Raw genomic sequence first — 18,932 nt, 5'->3', positions numbered from 1 at the left:
TTAATTAATTTATCAACATCTGTGCATGATGTAAATGTGTACATTACCTAACACTGTTAAAAAAAACCACACACACACTATTTTAAAAACATAATCTGAACATAGATTAGCTAGTAAAATGCATCATCAGGCTCCAAAGGAAAAGATATGCGTATGTACATATGGTTCTTCCTGTCCTGCTGTATGTAATGAAGAAGTGCAGAGTACTAGTATGCTCCTGATTCTCATCACAGCAAAGTCAATAGAAATTTTGCCACTGCTTTCAGGGCATGCAGGATCAAGAACAGTCTGATACGCTGTAGTGGGAGTTTTGTCAGAGGTTCTTGCTAACTAAATCCAGAAGACCTTACCCAGTTTTTATTCAGTTTTTATTCATTTATTCAATATGTGGTTTGGCTGAGTAAAAACTGAGTTAAGGCCTTCACAGTTTAGGCCCCAAAAGTGCAAAGCACTTAAGCAAATATTTAACATTCATTAGATTACTCAACTTAAGTACTTGCTTAAATCTTCTACTGAACCGGAACCTTAGTCCTTAAGTAATACCCAACTCATGCACAGATTTTTATGGGTCTAGACGTGAAGGATTTTATTCTCACTGAAGTCGCAGAGACTACTCACATGAATAAGGTGAGCAGGATTTAGCCCATATGGATATGAAAAAGAGATACTAGGAAAGCAATAAAATATGGGGAAATCATTACAATTTCATGATAAATTTGTAGTTCTGGGTAATTATTAGAGTTGGTTGCGAATTTTGTATTGAATTTTTGTTGGCAGTGGAAAAGGAAGTTTTTTCAAGATCAAAACTTCCCCATGGAAAATTTTGATTTTTTTTATCAAAAGCCTCATGCCCTTACTATCCTCTATGGCATCCGTGGCTGGACTACATTTCCCATGATATACAATGGTCTCGCCTCTGGTTGAATTGCCATTGTGCATCAAGGGAGTCCCAAGACTGTAGTGCATGAAAGGAGATGTAGTCCAACTAGCAATCCTGGCCCATAGAGGAGAATGGAAGACATGAGACACCCAAACTACCACTCACATGACGCACTGTGGCAGCTCAGGTGGTAGCAAGTCAATGTCCACTGAGCTGAAATAAAGTGTTTCAACATTTCAGAATAAACATTTTTTGGAACTTTCCCTTTTGTGAAAAACGTCTATATTTTGGCTTTTCTGTCTAATTCAGGATGAAAACAAATATCAAATTATCACGATTTTCCCCAGGACAGAAATTCCAATTTTTGACAAGTAAGTAATTATTACCATTCAGTGTGTAATAATGTAACCGTATTTTCTCTTGTGTGTCAAATGGAGGACACAGTCCTGCAAACCTTCACTCCTAATATGCTTGCACAATCCCATTGCGTTTAATGGGACTACCCATAAAAGTAAGATTTTGCAGGATCATATATAGGGTTTCCAGGTCTGGATCACTAAAATGCAACAAATTTAAGGAAAAAATTAATAAAATATACACTGAAAATAACCCAAACTGACAATCTTTGAAGTGCCCGCAATCCGCTGAAAAGATTCCAGTGTGCACTAAAGACCTCAACCTCAGTAACCTGGGATTTTGCAAGGGGCATAATTTTAAATAGAGTTCAAGGAAGTTCTTCTTTAAAACAGACAATAACAGACTTTTAAGCATAAAAAATGTAGATGCAAGTTTCTTAAAAATATACACAATCAAATGAAAACCCTAGTGAAATCCTCACTCCATTGAAGTTAATGGGAGGTTTGTATGTAAAGGCTGAGCTAAGAGTCTTAATACATAATTTTTTTAAATTGTTCCATTTTTTTCTCTTTTGACATCGCTGCATATTTTATTCTCAGCAGCCTAGATGATACGTAGTAAGATCTTCATGACAAATACAGATACATTTTCATTTGGTGATATATCCAAAATAAATTATTGCTAAGTTCTCTTATTGTACATACAAAGTATAAACAAGGGATAGTTGCAATATGTTGCTGAACTAAAGTGCTTAGTCTCTCACCTTGAAAATGTCATGCCAGTCAGTTTGTTAATTGGTTAATACTAGCTTCGTGTTTGATGTTAAAGGTAACACACACCCATTGTGACTATGTTCTTTAGGATGCAAAGCTTTTATTAAATGAACCAGATGTCACAAGGTAACATTTGCAGCTGTCTGAAAAATTGGGAAACTAATGGCAGCTGAAGCATCATTAGAGGAATATAAACTGTAAGAGGCCAATTTGTAATGGGTACACATTATTTAGGCGTCGTTTAGACAGGCAACTTCTTAATAATTACTTTCTACTTGTCCTAATCATGAAAGGTGTTGCATAAATGAACCTGCTACTAACTAGTTGCCCAAGGAAATTTTAGTGATCATTACATTAAAGTTGAACCTACATCAGACAGAATTGCCATTAATATATCAATAAGTTTCATATCAAACAGCAAAATTCTCACTATTTTAGTATTCGGTCAGGGGGGAAAATAATTGCGTCATTTAATAACTATGCCAGGCAAGTTGCTTATCAAATGATGTAACTTAAGATCCTTTGTCTCCTAACTTCTTTTTGCTTGTCTTCTCAATCATCGTCTCCACAATCATAGCTGTCTCTTCATAAGTCTGAATTCTGTCATCTGAAAACTTCTCGATGGATTCCACCACTTCCACCTTCTCATAGCTCATGGAACTGGGTAAGCTTGGTTCTCTGAATGGTAAGCCTGCTTGTTGATCTTCTCTGCCATACTCTGCATCTTTAAATACATCTGGCTCAGAAGGGCTGCCTACGCCAGCTGGAGGTGCTGCCTCAGGCCCAGTGAGGTCTGGCTGCTCTGTGGGTTCTTCAGCTTTTTCTTCTGACTTTCTGCCCTGTTCATTTATTTCTTCTTTCTCTTCAAGCTCATACTGCATTTCAGGGACTTCCCCTTTCTCATTTTCTGATGGTTCATAGGGTTCAGGCAGCTCTGGAATTGGCTCAACCTCCCCACCATTTGGCATCTTTCCATTGCTAGTGGAAACAATGATCCCACCTCCAGCCGGGAGGGAGGAAGAATAGAAGCAAGGATGGTCATAGCTTGCTTCCCCTGTGACAAGTACATGGCGCTCTTTGGTATACAAGTCAGTTTTAGGCTCAGGTCTCTTGAAGCATCTCATTCTCTCTCTCACAGCATTACAAAGTTCATCAAAAGCTTTACTTATCTGAGCTCCATCAGGCACATCCTCTGGGACTGTTTCTTGCTCAACTAGTTCTAATCCTTCCTGCTCAGGTTCACATATTACTGTGCTTTCATGTTTAAATTGTAGCTGATCCTGATTAAGGTCTTCCAGAGTTCTTTCATACGTATTTTTAGGCGAAAACTCATCTGGTATGTCTTTAGAAGTTATCTCCTTTCTCTTAGAAATTTTCTTTGCCAGACCTTTTTGTCTTGGTTTTACACTTGCAATCTCTTGCATAACCAGTGTGATATCTACAGAAAATCAAAATAAAGGCAACAGCAAACAACACTGAAAGGAGTTGCCCAAGACAGTTAAGCAATATATCTCTAAACAAAGGGCCTCATCGTCAGTACAGTGTGTGCAGAACAGATTGCACCTGCAAAGGTGGGCATGTGTTCATTTTATGAATGAAAATGGTTATTCTGCATGTGCAACACTGGGCATATATCCATTTTGCATGTGGAAACACAACTTTCATACATAAAATGTATTGATGCCAACTTTTGCATGTGCAAAACTGGGTGCATAAAATCAGCAACTGTAAACTATGAAGACTATGCTAATGCTCTGAAGGCACATTTAGGGCTCACTGCTGATCTATAATATAGTGTGTAACATCACTATCTTGTCTCAGTAGCAGGATTAAGCCCTTTAGGGCCATATCCACATGGAAGTAGCTCCTGTGGCTGCTTCACAGGACTCCTGGGCTTTCCAGCTACAGAAACGTCTCCCAAATGTGATGAGGAAAATACCCCTATGTCCAAAAACATTCCCACTGCCCTGTTCCTCGTGGAGGAATTGCAGATTCCACCCAGTGCAATCACCATAAATGGAGATCTGGTTCATGTGAATGTTGACGGGAGACTCACTCATGTCCTAACACAGAGGCAAGTTCTTCCCTTACTCTCTATATCCTCTCAAGTCAGTGAAGCACCCAGTTAATTCTCTTTCCTGCAGTGATGAGTGACCTCAGACCCACACAGTGGAATTATATCTGCACAGGAAATAATCAGTTCCATGGATTGGCCTACCACAGCACAGGGGACGGAGGGGAGGTGGTGAGGAGGGTAGACAGACTGCGAATAGGAAATACAAGAGCATGTGACCAGAAGTACATAAGGTAGCTGCACCTTGTCCCATGTCATGGATACTGTAATATATTTAGGAATAAAACCTGTAGGTAATGATCAGAAGTACAGTTGGATGCCATAGGCCAGATCCCCAGCTGGTGAAAATCAGCACAGCTTCATTGACTTCCATGGAAATGCAGCTGTGTACACCAGCTGAGGATCCAGTCCCCATTTATTAGTAGCTAATTTAGTCACTAACACATTTAATTTAAACCTGCTTTATTTGGCAAAACACTAGGGGAAACACCCTATCTGGTCTACAAAAACTTGAACATGACAGTTTATCTTCATTTTTAAACATGCCTTGTTTTCAGTAAAAACATCCAATTACCCATCTATTTATGAATCTTCTGAGACATCTATCAACTTGGTATGTAAAGTACCTAGGTATCAAATCATCCATCTCCATTGTTAACAAAATACTTTCTACTTTAGCCCTTGACATGTGCCTTCACTAGTTCCTGCTCTTATGACCATTCTAATTCTAAATGTATTAATCATACAGCTCTGAATGTGATTCCATTCAGCTCAGACTGGGTCATGGCAGATAAACAAGGCTAAATTGCCTATTCGTATTTTCAGGGCTACCCATATATTCCTATCTTGTTTTGAGATAATGGTAGCATGTTCAGACTTGGGATATAATCTAAATGCATCCATCAATCCTATGTGACCTCTTTGTATTTTTTTAAAAGGTTTCCTGTTCTAATAGTTCTCTTTGTGCATCTTGTGTATTCAATGCAAGTTACTTCTACTGCAGCAAGTCATGCCACCAGAATAGCAAGGGAACCAATTGGTTAGGGGATCCAACCTTCAGGAGCCTGACCCAAAGCCAATTGATGTAAACTGAAAGTCTCCCATTGACTTCAATAGTCTCTGACTTGGGCCCCAATAATGGGAGTCCATGCCGAAGACAAATTAAAATGGTTTAAAATGTAAATGTTCTTGTATTTACTCAAACAAGAAAAGTTTACCTCTCCTTCTCCAGGTTGTAGTTTGGTAGGGTCTGTAGTTCTGCGTGAAGAGTGTAACTGGGGTTCCAATGATGGCAGAATTTAACCTGGGCAGAGAGGATTTGCATGAGTCAATTTTCCTCCAGAATACCTTAAACAAGTAGGATAATTCACCTCACATCTTTTATTAATTAAAATATCATTTAAATCGACATGATCTGTGTGCTTTTAGCCATATCCCCTGCTAGTGTAATCACTATGCCTCCACTGTCTTCAACATAACTATGATGATTTACACCAACAGAAGGTCTGACCCACTATATTTACATGTAGAATGTAGAGCAAAGCACACAGGTTTAAAATGCAGCCCTAGCTTTGTTAGGGAATGATTTCATAAGGGAAGGGGTGATTTTGGAAGGCATCGCTCGGACCCTGGAAGTCAGTGGAATCTGGGCATCTAACTCCCATTTGTGCCTTTGGCAATCTGCCCCTTAGGCATAAGGGCCATATACAGCTCTCAAACCATATGCATACTCAGTTTAACTCAAATAAGAAGTCAGTCAATGAAATTAAACTAGAGTCTTTGTTTAGCTTAACTCAGTGTAACAGCTCTTGCCATCTGCCCTTTTTCGTTTTTTCCTGTTTTTCTTCATTCATGCTCCCTCTAGTGTTCCCAGCCAGGCACTGCATCTACTTGCTCCTGCTCCAGTCAGTTAATTTTGCATCTCACCTGAAGCTCTGAATGAACCAGTAGGAGCTCAAAGGCATATGAAACAAGGGGAGAAAATGCCTCTTCAATTAAGAAGAGCACGCACAAAATGTACTTTTAATGGTAAGGCTGATGGTGACAATTATCAGGTCAGAAAAAGGAAAAATCAGGTCTCTTTTCAGTTTTCCCCACTTAAGATTCTTCAGTGCTGAAGTACAGTGGGTGGGGCTAGGCCACCTCAGTCAGAAAACAAAATGGAATTGTGACACACTGTACCTCAAAATAACATCCCATAACCCCATATTCACCACTTGTATATGGTTGTGCTATTTTGTACAAAGTATGCCTTCTGAGCTATCATTGGAAAAGTCATAATCTATTGACCATTACTGTCCTGTTGAAATGTATGTATCATCACTATATGGGAAGTTATGAGATTTTGCCGTATGTTGGTTACTTAAACATGTTGAGAGTCTGGGAATCACCCACAGGCTCTCTCTTCAGTGGCAACAAAGGAGCGACCAACACTCAGCCAGATGTTAAGTGACCATCATTGGCCATTCACCAGCAGGGGAGTTGTAAACAAGAGATTTGCAATTCACATGAGAGTCAGTTGCTTGAGCACATACACCACAGGGATGCCTAACCTCCATGACACAGCAAGGAGCTTTCCAACCCCTGGAGGAGAGTATAAAATAAAGGACAGTGACATTACCACCTCATTTCTCCTCCCCCACTAACACTGAAGGCAACATGATCATCTGGAAGGAAAAGGAACATTTGAACTGTGTACAGTGGTCCTAACTGGAAAAGCTTTCCAGATAGCACAGTCTGCTGTAGGTTTGGGGGTAAGAGAAATCTTATTACTTCAAATTGGATTTACCTTGATAAAGTTTAGGAATTAGACTGTGATTTTATCTTTTATTTCTTTTCGTAACCAGTTCTGAACTCTTATGCCTACACTACTTATAAATCACTTAAATTCTATCTTTCTGTAGTTAATAGATCTGTTTTATGTTTAACCAAAACCAGTGTGTTTTTGTCTGAAGTGTCTAGGGAATCTATATCTATTCAGATTACAAAGTCTGGTGCACATTCACTACCCTTTGACGGAGTGACCAACTAATTAATGAGCTTTCATTGATCAAGGAGGCCTAGAACAGGGAAAGATGCACATTTCTGAGGTGCAAGGCAGGGGCTGGGAGGGATTTGCTGGTGTCTACTTGTATTCAGTTCATGAGTGGCTGGAGAGATCATTCATGTACTTTGCTGGGTGTGCCCCTGCAAGCTGATGGCTGAATGAACAGAGCCTGGAAAAGTTTGCTGTTCACTAACACAGCAGTGTAGAAGACAGCCTGGACAGGAGAGTTAAAGTGGTCACCATGGTTCCACAGTCCAGATTGCACCCTGGGGGATGTCACAGGAAACTTCAGCAGAAAAAAAAATGTTGCTTCTTTCTAGAGCCAAGTAGTAGCTCCAAAAATGGACTTAGGCACCTAAGTGCAACATTTAGACATCAATGAGATCTTCAATAACCCTACTCAGCTGCCTCCTAATCCTGGAGGTGTCTAACATCCTTAGGCATCTAAATATCTACCATTAAAGTCCCCTAGGTGCCTACGTTTCTGCCAGTGAGCATGCGCAAAGACGCCTCAGTCTCAGCACCGGGGCACCTATCTTACACCTAAGACCCAGCAAGATCTTATCACTGGGTGCTGCCTCACCTAGCTCACCCAGCTCACCCAATAGGGCCTGTTCTGGTAGGCATGCTCAGAGCACACCTGACCCCACACCAGATGGCTGCAGGGTGGGGGAGGGAAGATGGTAGATGATAGGGGGTAGGGGTTACACCCCAGCCCCTTGGCTGCGTGGTTAAGGCTCTCAGCTGGGATATGAGAAACCCAGGTTCAGTTCCCACCTTTGCTTGATGTGGAGACTTTTGTGAAGTTGAGTATCTCATCTTTTAGATGAGTGTCCTAGCTATGGGATATTCTGCTGAGGAAGCTGTTCCAAAGTTTATAAATAATTAAATATGCACTAGGCCCAAGAGCATGAGCACACGTGACACTGCAGTCTAGTGGGTCAAGCACTCCCCACAGAGGCAGGAAACCCATGTTCAAATCCCTTCACCACATCAGGCAGAAGAGGGAATTGAACCTGTTTCTCCCATGTTCCACTTTGTATAAAATGCTAACACATTCATTAGACCAGAGAGAAAATGATTCTGCAGCCTGAGGGTGAGGGCATGTTCCAATTCCCCCCTCCAATAACTATTTCTTTCTTTATACCATGTGGAGCCACTGTAACAGTCAAGACTGAGAGAGCCCAACCACACAGTACCTCCTGCTCAGTGGTTCAGGCTCTCACCTGGCAGGTAAGAGACCTAGGGTCCAGTCACTGCTCCACATCAGGCCGAGTGGGAATTTGAACATTGGTCTCCTATCTCCTGGGTGTGGGCTCTAACTGCTGGGCTCTGAAATGAAAGGCCTGACCTGACTGATACGCCTTCTCCAGGAGAAAGTTCACAGCAGTCAATCTGAAATGGAGGGAGACGCCTCCCATTAGGCACCTATCTGCCCTTGGGGGGTGGGAGCTAAGCCATATCCCTCTCCTGGGCATTTCCTATCAGGTAGCTTAGGTAGCTCCCTGCTCAGTGTGCTGGCTGTTGTGAATCGCAGTATGAGGCGTCTCACCCTCCTCACGCATATACAGGGAGCCTGGGCGAACAACTCAGGGCTGTGGATTCCACTAGGCAGCAGGGCACCCAAAATGAAGCACTGCAGTGGTGAGTCCCTTTCCGTGATCTAGCTCCAAAGAGCTGGCAAGATTTTAAATAGCCAGCTCCCAATATCTAACTGAATGGATATTACAGCTCTGGAGAGGATGATCAGGTCATAGAATCACAGAAATGCTTTCATTTGCACCTGTTCTTTGTGTATGGAAACAAAAGGAAGGCAGTCAGATGGGGCCAGATTTACAGACGGGATGAGAACCTCATATTCTCTTTGCACTGGCCCTGTTCTGTCTCTCCATTGGCCCTAGTGGGCTTTGGATGAGGACTACAGTCCTCAGATTCCTGCTTTGGGAACCCAGTGGATAGTAAAGTTCACATAGGCTTTAGCTGGATTAAACAAATTCCCATTTTCAAATACTAGGAGCCTGCATGGTCAATGACAATACCCAGTCACGCAGAATACAGAACGCAGCCCTACCGGTTGTCTTCGTTCTCAATGATACGTTTGTACCGCTCCAGCTCATTTTCCAAGGACTGCTGATATATCACCAGCTGGTGGCAATCATTCGTGTACTTCTCCAAGATCCTTTCAGCATCCTCAATCTCCCTCCTAAGGGTTTCAATCTGCTCATTGTACAGCTGAACCTCATCATCATAACTCTCTTGAGTGTTCTTAATAGCTTGTTCCAGTATGGTTGTCTGAAATAAAGGAAGTGAACAGCAATGATATACAGCATTTCCAAGGCGCACAATTTCAGAGGGATCATTAAATGGTTAAATCAGTAAGGCTCTTTCCTGCAAACAGTTTTGGTTTCTACAAATCTACGTTTTCCTATGGAAAAGCATTTAGGACAGAAAATTCCCCACCAGCTCTCACTATGAAGCTGCCTCTCAGCAGGTGTCTAAAAGCACCAGGAAGTGGGCCAAATGAATAGCATCTATGAAGGTCTTGGAGTCACTTGCACAAGCTCTGAACACTGGGTGTGATGTAGCACCATTAAAGCCAATATGCATTTTCATTGCATGCATGTAGTTATTCATTCAAGTTAAAAAAAATCTACATTTCTCTGCTCCTACACAGTGCTATGGTCATCTATCCCATACATTAAAACAGAGACTAAGGACAGCCGATAAATATACCCACATCTCCCACACCAGCCCCAACAGCCTTAATATAGATAGTAGGAAGATGGACTTTGCAATGTGTCCAGAAGTCTGACAAATCTGTTCTCTGGCAGACTAATGGGAGGAGTGGGGGCAGGTTTGAAAATCAGAGGAAGAAGGATGGTTTTAGGGCTGCAGGGACAGGAGATCTGAGCTCAGTTCCTGACTGCATTGCAGGTGTCGTGTATGGTTCTAGGCAAGTCACACGGCGTTTCAGTGTTTTGTGGCCACATTGCTGCATTTGCAGGGGGGGTAGACACATTAATACACTATGCCAAAAGCAGTGGCCAGAGTCATCCTGCCCCTGGAAAACACAGGCGGCCAGAATGCTTCTGGGAGGAGCATTCTCATGGTTGCTTCTTACCATTCCTTTTTGGAGCTTCCACCTACATTCTTCTTGCTCCACCTCTTGGTTAGAGGAAGCATGGCTCCAGCCATCTCTCATCCCATCCGACCACAACCCCAGTAAATTGTGTGGCACCAATGAAGCTGCTAAATTTATCCTGTACCTGGCACTCCAAGGACACCAGCACAAGGATCAGAGCTGCTGACTGCACAGAAGCACAAATGGAAGAGAGCTGCCTGGTCTCTTTCCCTGCTCTTGCACGTCCAGTGTGGAGGTAGCTAAAATCTGGACCATAATCTTTTTCTACCTCAGTTTCTCCAGCTGTCAGTGGGGGACTATACTACTTACCTATCTCATTATTGACGGGAAAGCTCACCTTAGATGGAAAGGTACTATATGAAACTAAAAGTGATTAATTCCAAGGACTGCTATTAGTACAGTCATGTTACTAACTGTGACATCACTGATGCCACTGGCATTATGGGAGCCCAGCACGCAGGACTGCAGGCCAAGTTACACCTAGCTGTGGTATCTGTGTAACAATCAGAAGACAAACTTTAGCTTTATAAGCTGCAGCCTGCCACTGACTCCCACAAAACACTCGGGGAGAGTCACATACAGAGAGGAAGCAGCATCCAACCCTTACGGTAATTTTACTCCACCACCAAGTGAAATGAGGACCCAGAAGTAACTGGGAGAAAGCAGACCTTTTCCATAGTCCTGAACCAAAGCCAGCTGAGATCAATGGGAATCTTTCCTTTTAAAGTTTCCTTTAAAAGTTAATATCCCCACATTCTGGCTTGTGGAATAACTTAACTGGCTGTACAGTGACTCCTTGCATGCAAATAGGCTTTTATTAGTACATCACTGGAATGTAAGTTGGCCACAAGATGGTGCTGAGTCACTTGGAAAAGAAAAATAGGGGAGTTGCAGCAAGGTGTTGCTTCTGCTGTTATTTGTCTAGCTTATTACGTAATTCTCGTAACACCTTTTGTTTTCTTTTACAAACAGTCATGCTTTATAAGGTTTCATTTATAAATAGGCTGGAGAGGGTTAATAAATCATTAACAGATTTGAATAACTCATTACTCCATTGTTACAGACCGGTGGGGAGGGGGCAGTTTCCAAAGCACCTGAGTCATTTAGGAGCACAAGTCCCATTGAGTTTTGTTTGGGAAAATTCCACACTTTGAGTCCAAGAGGTCAATAGGTTGATTATAACTATGGCTTATAACCATCTCTAACCCCTTTTACTGATGTTCTCAACATGCTTATAACATCTATTTGTCATTTATTAACCCATTATAAATGGAACTTTACTATAAAGTGTCACCTTGAAACCTAAAGTTTGATTCTGGAATTAGGAATACTATAGACCAGAGCATGCTCATCTTTCCTGGGTTAACCACCTGAAGGCAGGTTCTCTCCACCTACTTGTACATGTGAGCAGAGCTCAGGCACCATAACAGTCCATGCTTTCCCCTGAGTCCAAGGGGAATTCCTGACTAGGGAGGTAGACATCCCAAGGAGGCTCAGAAAGAAGTGGGACCTTAGTCGAACCCCTCTGTGCATTGGCCCGAAGAGCTGTCCAGACCCAGCAAGACGGTGTAGTGGCTATGCTTCCCACGATCTCTGGGAGGTTTTCTGCATCAGCACACTGTCCCCAGAACAGGCACGAAGGAGCCTTTACTTGTAGTGTTAAGTTAGTCATTTCCCATGATTACCCATTAATTAGGTCCTTCCAATGAGTAGGCAAAGGTCCCGACATTCATGGCTTAGGTGTCTGTCCAGGTGGATCACGGTGCCAGGTGGATGGGTGCAGAAGACATAAGCTATACTGTGGAGACAGGCAGGAGCTGCAGGAAAAGTCTTGGTAACTCTTTCCCTGTGAATCAGTATTGTACAGACCCAGAGACTGTTTTTGCCATTGGTCCCTGTATGTAGCTGGAGGTGCGAATTTGTTGGTTATCTTTATCAGGGATGAGTGTAGGCTGCTGTGTGAAACTTGCTTTGTGAAACTGCTGTGTGAAAGAAGGGACTGTTGGATCATCTAGTGTGGTCTCCCACATAGCACAGGTCAGTAATTCCCACATCAACCCCATATCTTGGGGAGTGAATTTAGTGCTCAGGGGAAAGTGCTGAACGGATAGCTCTGAAGACCTGATTTTAACCCCCAGTGCAAGTCCCTACACTGCCAATACATTTCATACTGGATTTGGGGAGGAGATGGGAAGAGAGTCTGTCCCTGGACCTTTTCAGTCCTGGGCCTGTCTGGTCCACCAGCTACTGGACTAAACCTATTAAGCAGCTATCACACAGTAATGTCTGACCCTCTGAAACTAACTACTTCTCATGCATCTTTGCCCCATGCTACTGAGCCTGTTAAACAAGAGGAGGAAGCTGAGGTAGGTAAAGTGCAAATTAAAAAAAAATCCTTTTCAAACATCTCTCTTATTTGTGGATATAACACATATACTAAGAACCCCATTAAATCCCAGCCATGCTATGTTCTTCAATTTTAGGTTTTGATTTGCTACAATTAAACTACCCTGAATCAGTAAGAGCAATTGTAGACGTTCCAGTTAGTTGTATGGTACCTCGGTCTGCAGTTTCAATTTCTGAGCCTGCAGCTGACAAAGAATGCTCTTGTACTCTTCCAGCTGACTCTGCAGGATGGGAATTCTCCTTTCTGCCATCAGCTTTTCCTGAGAAAAAAGAAGAAACATCTGACTGTGTAAACACACTATCAGAGATTTTATTACCTATGGTAAATCTGAGAAGAAAAATAGAATGATGATGTGATGACATGTCAGCCTCTTGCTACATAACTTTAATAGTCTCAAGTCCACAATGGAGGCACTGTAAAAGCACTGCTCATACTTTAAAACAGTTCACTTCATTTGAAAGGAAAAGGTTTATCATGCCGCTGTGCAGAGCAGACTAGTAAATGCCTGCTTACGCAATTCACACACAAACGTTTTTTGAGTTACGTCCTCCATTGGTGCACCTTTGACTCACCTGGCTTCATCCAATCAGTTTGATTCAGAAGGATTCACCCCTCTTGCCATTTCCCCATCTTGCCTCTTTGGAGCGGGAGCTGGCAAAGTAGACTCACATCCCCAACCCCAAATCATGGTATGTCTTTACTCAGACAGGACACACCCCTACTTCTGCTTCTGCTGGACTAGCCTTTTAACATGGGTGTTGATGTATGTCCTAGAATGCACTTGGCTAGAGGAAATCCCTGTTCAAGACTTCTGACATCTCTTTTAAAACTTGATCTCCTAAAGCTCACTTAAGTTTTTCAAAACTGAAACTTTGATCTTCTGCAGTGATCATTAGGAATTCCATTTACTCACAGATATCACGGCACTTCCCTCTACTTACAATAGTAAATAGCTGGAATATCTCAGGCACTTCAGGTAAATATTGACTATCATATCGTGAGTGTTCACTACACAGAATTTATTTACTCAGGGAAACACTTACCTCGCTTACTCCAGCAGTAATGGTGGACACACGAGGGGTAATTTGGATGATCTGTTGTAAAATGTTGACATAGGTATGTATTTCCATGATATTCTGTGGTGGAGTAAAATCATTTTAATTAGTAACTAGTATAGCAAGATTTTCAATTCAGCTGACTGCATTTCTGTTATTTATTTCTTGCAGATAACTTCTTTCACTTGTAAAAGTATGGGTCAAATTCAGATCTGCCATAAATGCATGCCATCTTGACTGGTGGATTTGCGCCAATCTGAACTGGGCTCGACGTGTTAGTAATTTAGTAACCCAGTCACCACATTCAGGTAGTAGTTTGCTAAAACTATTGGGGTAATAATTAGATGCAGCATATTCTTAATTCAGTATTATGTTACTCATGTTTTAAAATAACAAATGGGAATATAATCTGATCTAGTCACTGGTGGAGGAGGAGTGGGGGGGCAATGGTGGTCACCGCTATAATAAAAGACCCGTGGAAGGAGGTTATTTTCATTTGTATGGCTGATGTGTGGGACTCCTTTCAATCTGACACTTTTAAAATGTGCTCACAAAAGGTTGCTCTAGTTCAGCATCTGGTTTGAGTCATTGACTCTGTTCAAGTTTTTTCCCCTATGGATCTGATCTAGCTTCCATTGCTATGAGTGAAAAACATTCCAAAGAACCATGGAAAAAGATTAATGTTAGTTTCTCTCCTTTTACCAAATCTATTCCCAGTTTTTACTTCGATCAATAGATCGATAGATAATGATGGATCTTTTCCTTGGAAATGCCAGACAGCAATCCTCTAGTTATGCCCTTTACACAACTTGGATCAGGCAAGTGTTCATTCCACAAAATAAATTCTAGTACCTCTGAGTAAAGCAGTAAGAACTAGATCGTCAAAGCTATTCAGACACCTGACTCTCACTGATTTCAGTGGGAGCTAGGTGCAAAAATACATTCAAGGACCTTGGTCTAACTGCTTAGCATGGTACTCAGCATGGCTCAGACAGGACTGCCCCTCTACAGATTAAAGGATGATAAAGGATTCAAGCAAATCCTGCTAATCATGTTAATGATTCTAGCCTGCTGATTTTGTGTTAGTGAGCTTTGATAAAACATAACAGTCTACTTGTTGGTCTAGATTGAATACCGAACTGAACGTATTTTGTTCAACAACGTATCCAGCCTTACCTGGAGTCACTGTGTCTGTCTGAACCTTTTCAAAATGCCTTTTACAATAAAACAAAACAACAAACCTTCACCCAGTAAGTGTATGACGTGGACACTGAAAGAGATCAAGGGTTGGCTTCACACTTTTCAACCTCCCAGATTCCTTTCTAGAGGGAAGCTCTCAGAGAGGTGGGGAATTAAGTGCAATTACCTTCTTGTGCCTGTCCTTTGTGGCATTAATGTCATCCTGCAGGAATTGTGATTCAATCTGAAGTTCCAGATTACATAACAAAGCTTCATCTGCTTCCTGCAGTGCAGATAAACATGACACTTTTAGTACTGGCTTCGGGATCCCTAAGAATAGAGGAGCTGCTTATCCAAAAAGCAAATCTTTTCAAATTTGTAGCCACCTGTGTTGAGAATTAAAGACTATTGGGAGAAACAAAGATATGATGAAACCAACAAACAATATGCACTTTTATCCATTCTGCTTTCCCATGGTATATGCTATTTTTCCAAAGAAAGCAAGATAAAGACAAATAATGAATGCATTTCAGCAGGTGCTGTCACAGCTCATTCACCATATGTTTTATGATGGCTGGGAGCCAAAGAATAGACAGTTTATGAAATACCTATCTTTTGAAGCTGAATGCTTGCAATGGTGTCTGAATTCAAAGCAGGAGGCATCACCCATATAAGGCATTGACTTCTCCAATATTTATGACAGAGTCTGGTACATTTTGAAACTCCTTTTTAATATCCCCACTAAAGGACATACCATAGTTCTGTGCCAAGCTGAAATTTTTCATCCCTTCATTTTGTGACATCTCACACATCAGAAAATTGTATTTTTCTGTGACATTTCTAGGACTAATCATTATTAACACAGAGGCCCACAAAAACTTGAAAAGCAAGTTTGGGGCAAAACTGTGCAATTAATTGTAAATTCAGGAGGAAGAAGATGCTCAGAGTCCAGTTAGTTTAGGGAAATGAACACAGAACTGAAAATAATTACCATGATTTACACATATGTAACAGAGAGCAGAATGTGGCCCAATATGTAACTCCAGTTTCAATTCTAAGAGCTCTCTTAGCTCATTACTGAGTTATTCTACTTTTAATAAGCCCCTGAATATAAAACACTTCCCAGGAACTTTAACATACAGTACAAACTAACAAGTTCTATGGGGAGAAGTTCCATACTGTTATCTAATACATCAGCTTCTAACTAAGTATATCATGATCCAATAGAGAGAAAACTTAGTTTTTAATAGGACTCCTGAATATGACCAATTAAATCCTTGTTGCAACTTTGTAACACTCAATGGTTCCTAGGACATTTTATCATTTACTTAAGTAGGGGGTGTTTCCACGAAGCTATAAATGCAGTATGAACATGATCCAAAGCCCCTTGAAGTCAATGGAAAGACTGTCATCGATTTCAGTGAACTTTGGATGTGATACTTGGGCTGGCTGAATTGTACCAACACAATTGAATTGACATTTACAGAAGACAAAAGTATTCCCTACAGTGATAAAAATGTGTTAAAATATATAGGCAAAAAGCAGGCTTGCCATCTGTAAATCTCAGGGCCTGGTCCGCACTGAAGTCAATGGCAAAATGCCCACTAATCTTAATGGAGCTAAGATTTCACTCCTTGTATTTTGGATGATTATTTACATGTAACTCTTTGTCAGGAAATCAATGCATTTTGGCAACTTCTGTGACCAAATGTTTGTGGGTAAGATCTTTAAGAACACAAGCGCTCTGAAAACTCAGACATTTTTTTCACCATGTAAACTCAGCCTTTTACAGCCTCTCTCTAAGGTCAATGGTTATATTATCATATCACAAAGTCCCACATATTTTCAGTAGATCTTATCCTAGAGAACAAAATACATCCTGAGATGATGGAGGTGGGAAAAAGTCCTTCTCTCAGTGTGTTTACTTTCTGCATTTGACAGTATTTTGTGTATAATTTCGTAGTTTCCCAATACAAGAAGTTAGTCAATCCATTCGTCCTGCTGTATCAATACGTCTGTGACACGGCAAGAGCAAAAAGAAATTTTAAAATATAAGAATATGTGACTGTAAAATCGAAATTTTGACAGAGGGTCTCCAGGGCAGCTATATATCTGAAGATGCATTTGATTCATATTTTCACATGAACTACGTTTCAGGCTGATGTTGTCTCTTTAGTTCTATCACACCAGGTTTTGAGAGCTAAATTGTGCTCAACAGCAATAATCAGCTCTGTAGCGACTTTGGGGTAACCAGGGATGCTAAAATCAGTAATATTTCATGGGCCCAATATGGAACTCATCTAGACTAGTGTACCGCCATTGGCTGCAGTGGAGATCCTCCTTTTTAGGCCTCAATTAACCAATGCTTTTAAGCACATGCTTACTTTTAAGCAGATGAGAAGTCCCATTCAACAAAGCACTTAACTTTAAGCACATGCTTAATTCTTGCTGAAATCAATGTGATTTAAGCATGTGCTGAATGTTAGTCTGTTCTTAAGTAATTTGCTGAATCAAGGCCTTACACCAGAGATTAGAATCAGGTCCCATGTGACTGAGTTTATGAGATAGTTACATTCAAAATACATATGCTTTTATTTTTCTTGATTTATTTATTTCTTCTTAATTCCAATCACCGCTCATGCCAGCTCATCAAGGTAAGCATATGCTAGTGAGAAGGGAGAATCGGTCTGATTCAGTACTTTCCTGTATTTGGGATAGAAAAGTGAGCATATGCCCTGTGAACCTACCTATCTATACTTGCCAACACATGGGGAATTCGGATATCTGGTGTAAATCAAGCATAAGTCCATTGAAATCAATAGTGTTACAATAGTGCCAGTGAGATCAGAACCAGGCCCATTCAATATAATTGGTTTTGTCATCTACGATAATCCCAATGTTGATACAAAAGTTGATGATTAGTTCTCAGAAAAGTTTATTCCACTTCACATAAAGCCTAACCTGAAACAATTAAAAAGTCACCGGGGAAACTAAGGTCTGATCTATACTTAAAAGTTAGGTTCACATAGCTACAGTGCTAAGGAGGAGTGAAAAATTCATAACCCTGAGTGCCATGGCTATGCCAACTGGACTCCTAGCGTAGATGCAGTGAGATCAATGGCAGAATGCTTCCTTACACCTAGCCACCATCGCTTGGGGAGGTGAAGTTCCTACAGCAATGAAAAAACCCCTTTCCATAGCTGTGAGACGTGTCTATGCTATGCACTACAGCAACACAGTTACAGTGCCATATCTAATCCGCTGTAGCATCTGTAGTGTAGACATGGTCTGAATAAATAAGTGACCATACAGAGGAATATGTGACATGGGCTATGCATAAAGCACTGTCAAATGCACAAAGGAAACAAACAGAAAATATGGGAACAAATATTTTTCCCTAGTCGACTTCAGTCAGAGTAACCCTAGATGTTGCTTGCAATAGGGTTTTAAGGGGGGATGGGAGGGAAGACAGATTTTAAAACATATGGTGTCCCTTTAAAACTCATCACTTTCAATTATCAGAGGTAAATATCTGTCACAATGATCAGATCATGTGCAGCAAATTAAACACTAGCCTCCCTGGGCTGGGCATGTGACTGTGGTGAAAGAGGGATTTCTTTTTTCACAGGCGCAACAAGCTAATCACCAGGGCTGATATGCTATTCAGAAATGTGTTGATGCTTGCTATTTTCATTATGCCATTGACTCATCCCCAGCCAGATTTGCTGATGCACCAATAAAACAACCATGGACTTTTTTTTTTTTTTTTTTTTAAACTCTAGAGCTAGTTAACTGCACTGTGAGCAAATGCCACTAATTAAAACAGACCATGACCAGAATATTCTAAACCAGTCATCAGGAATTTATGGAGCATTTATGCAGCCTTAATGATTTCCTATTGAGAGAAAGATCAGCACAACGATGATAGTGTTCGGAGTCTTGGGGGGTGGAGGGGAAGCAGACATCACCAGTTAGCAAGTAGTTTTGTATGTAATGAGCAAAATCTAGTCTTCAGCTTT

The 18,932-nt window shown here is 41.1% G+C and overlaps 1 protein-coding gene across 2 annotated transcripts in view; it reads right to left on the bottom strand.

Annotated features, from left to right (window-relative positions):
- Positions 1–1,670: 1,670 nt before the first annotated feature.
- Positions 1,671–18,932, bottom strand: part of BFSP1 (beaded filament structural protein 1) — a 48,243-nt gene continuing 30,981 nt past the window's right edge. The window contains exons 3-8 of one of the 2 annotated variants that reach the window (XM_067564662.1): positions 15,101–15,196; positions 13,723–13,815; positions 12,831–12,938; positions 9,202–9,422; positions 5,302–5,387; positions 1,671–3,448 (exon numbers count right to left, since the gene is read on the bottom strand). In XM_067564662.1, coding sequence (XP_067420763.1) covers positions 2,523–3,448; positions 5,302–5,387; positions 9,202–9,422; positions 12,831–12,938; positions 13,723–13,815; positions 15,101–15,196 — 1,530 coding nt within the window. In that variant the 3' untranslated portion in view covers positions 1,671–2,522. The remainder of the gene's footprint in view (positions 3,449–5,301; positions 5,388–9,201; positions 9,423–12,830; positions 12,939–13,722; positions 13,816–15,100; positions 15,197–18,932) is intronic. The other variant, XM_067564663.1, reaches the window with a different exon arrangement.

Source organism: Emydura macquarii, unplaced genomic scaffold (genome assembly GCF_026122565.2).
Source record: "Emydura macquarii macquarii isolate MOO-44397 ecotype Brisbane River unplaced genomic scaffold, CSIRO-AGI_Emac_v2 contig_2676, whole genome shotgun sequence".
NCBI lineage: Eukaryota > Metazoa > Chordata > Testudines > Chelidae > Emydura > Emydura macquarii.
The sequence above is the reverse complement of the archived record's forward strand: the minus strand, read 5'-3'. Positions and strand labels throughout refer to the sequence as shown.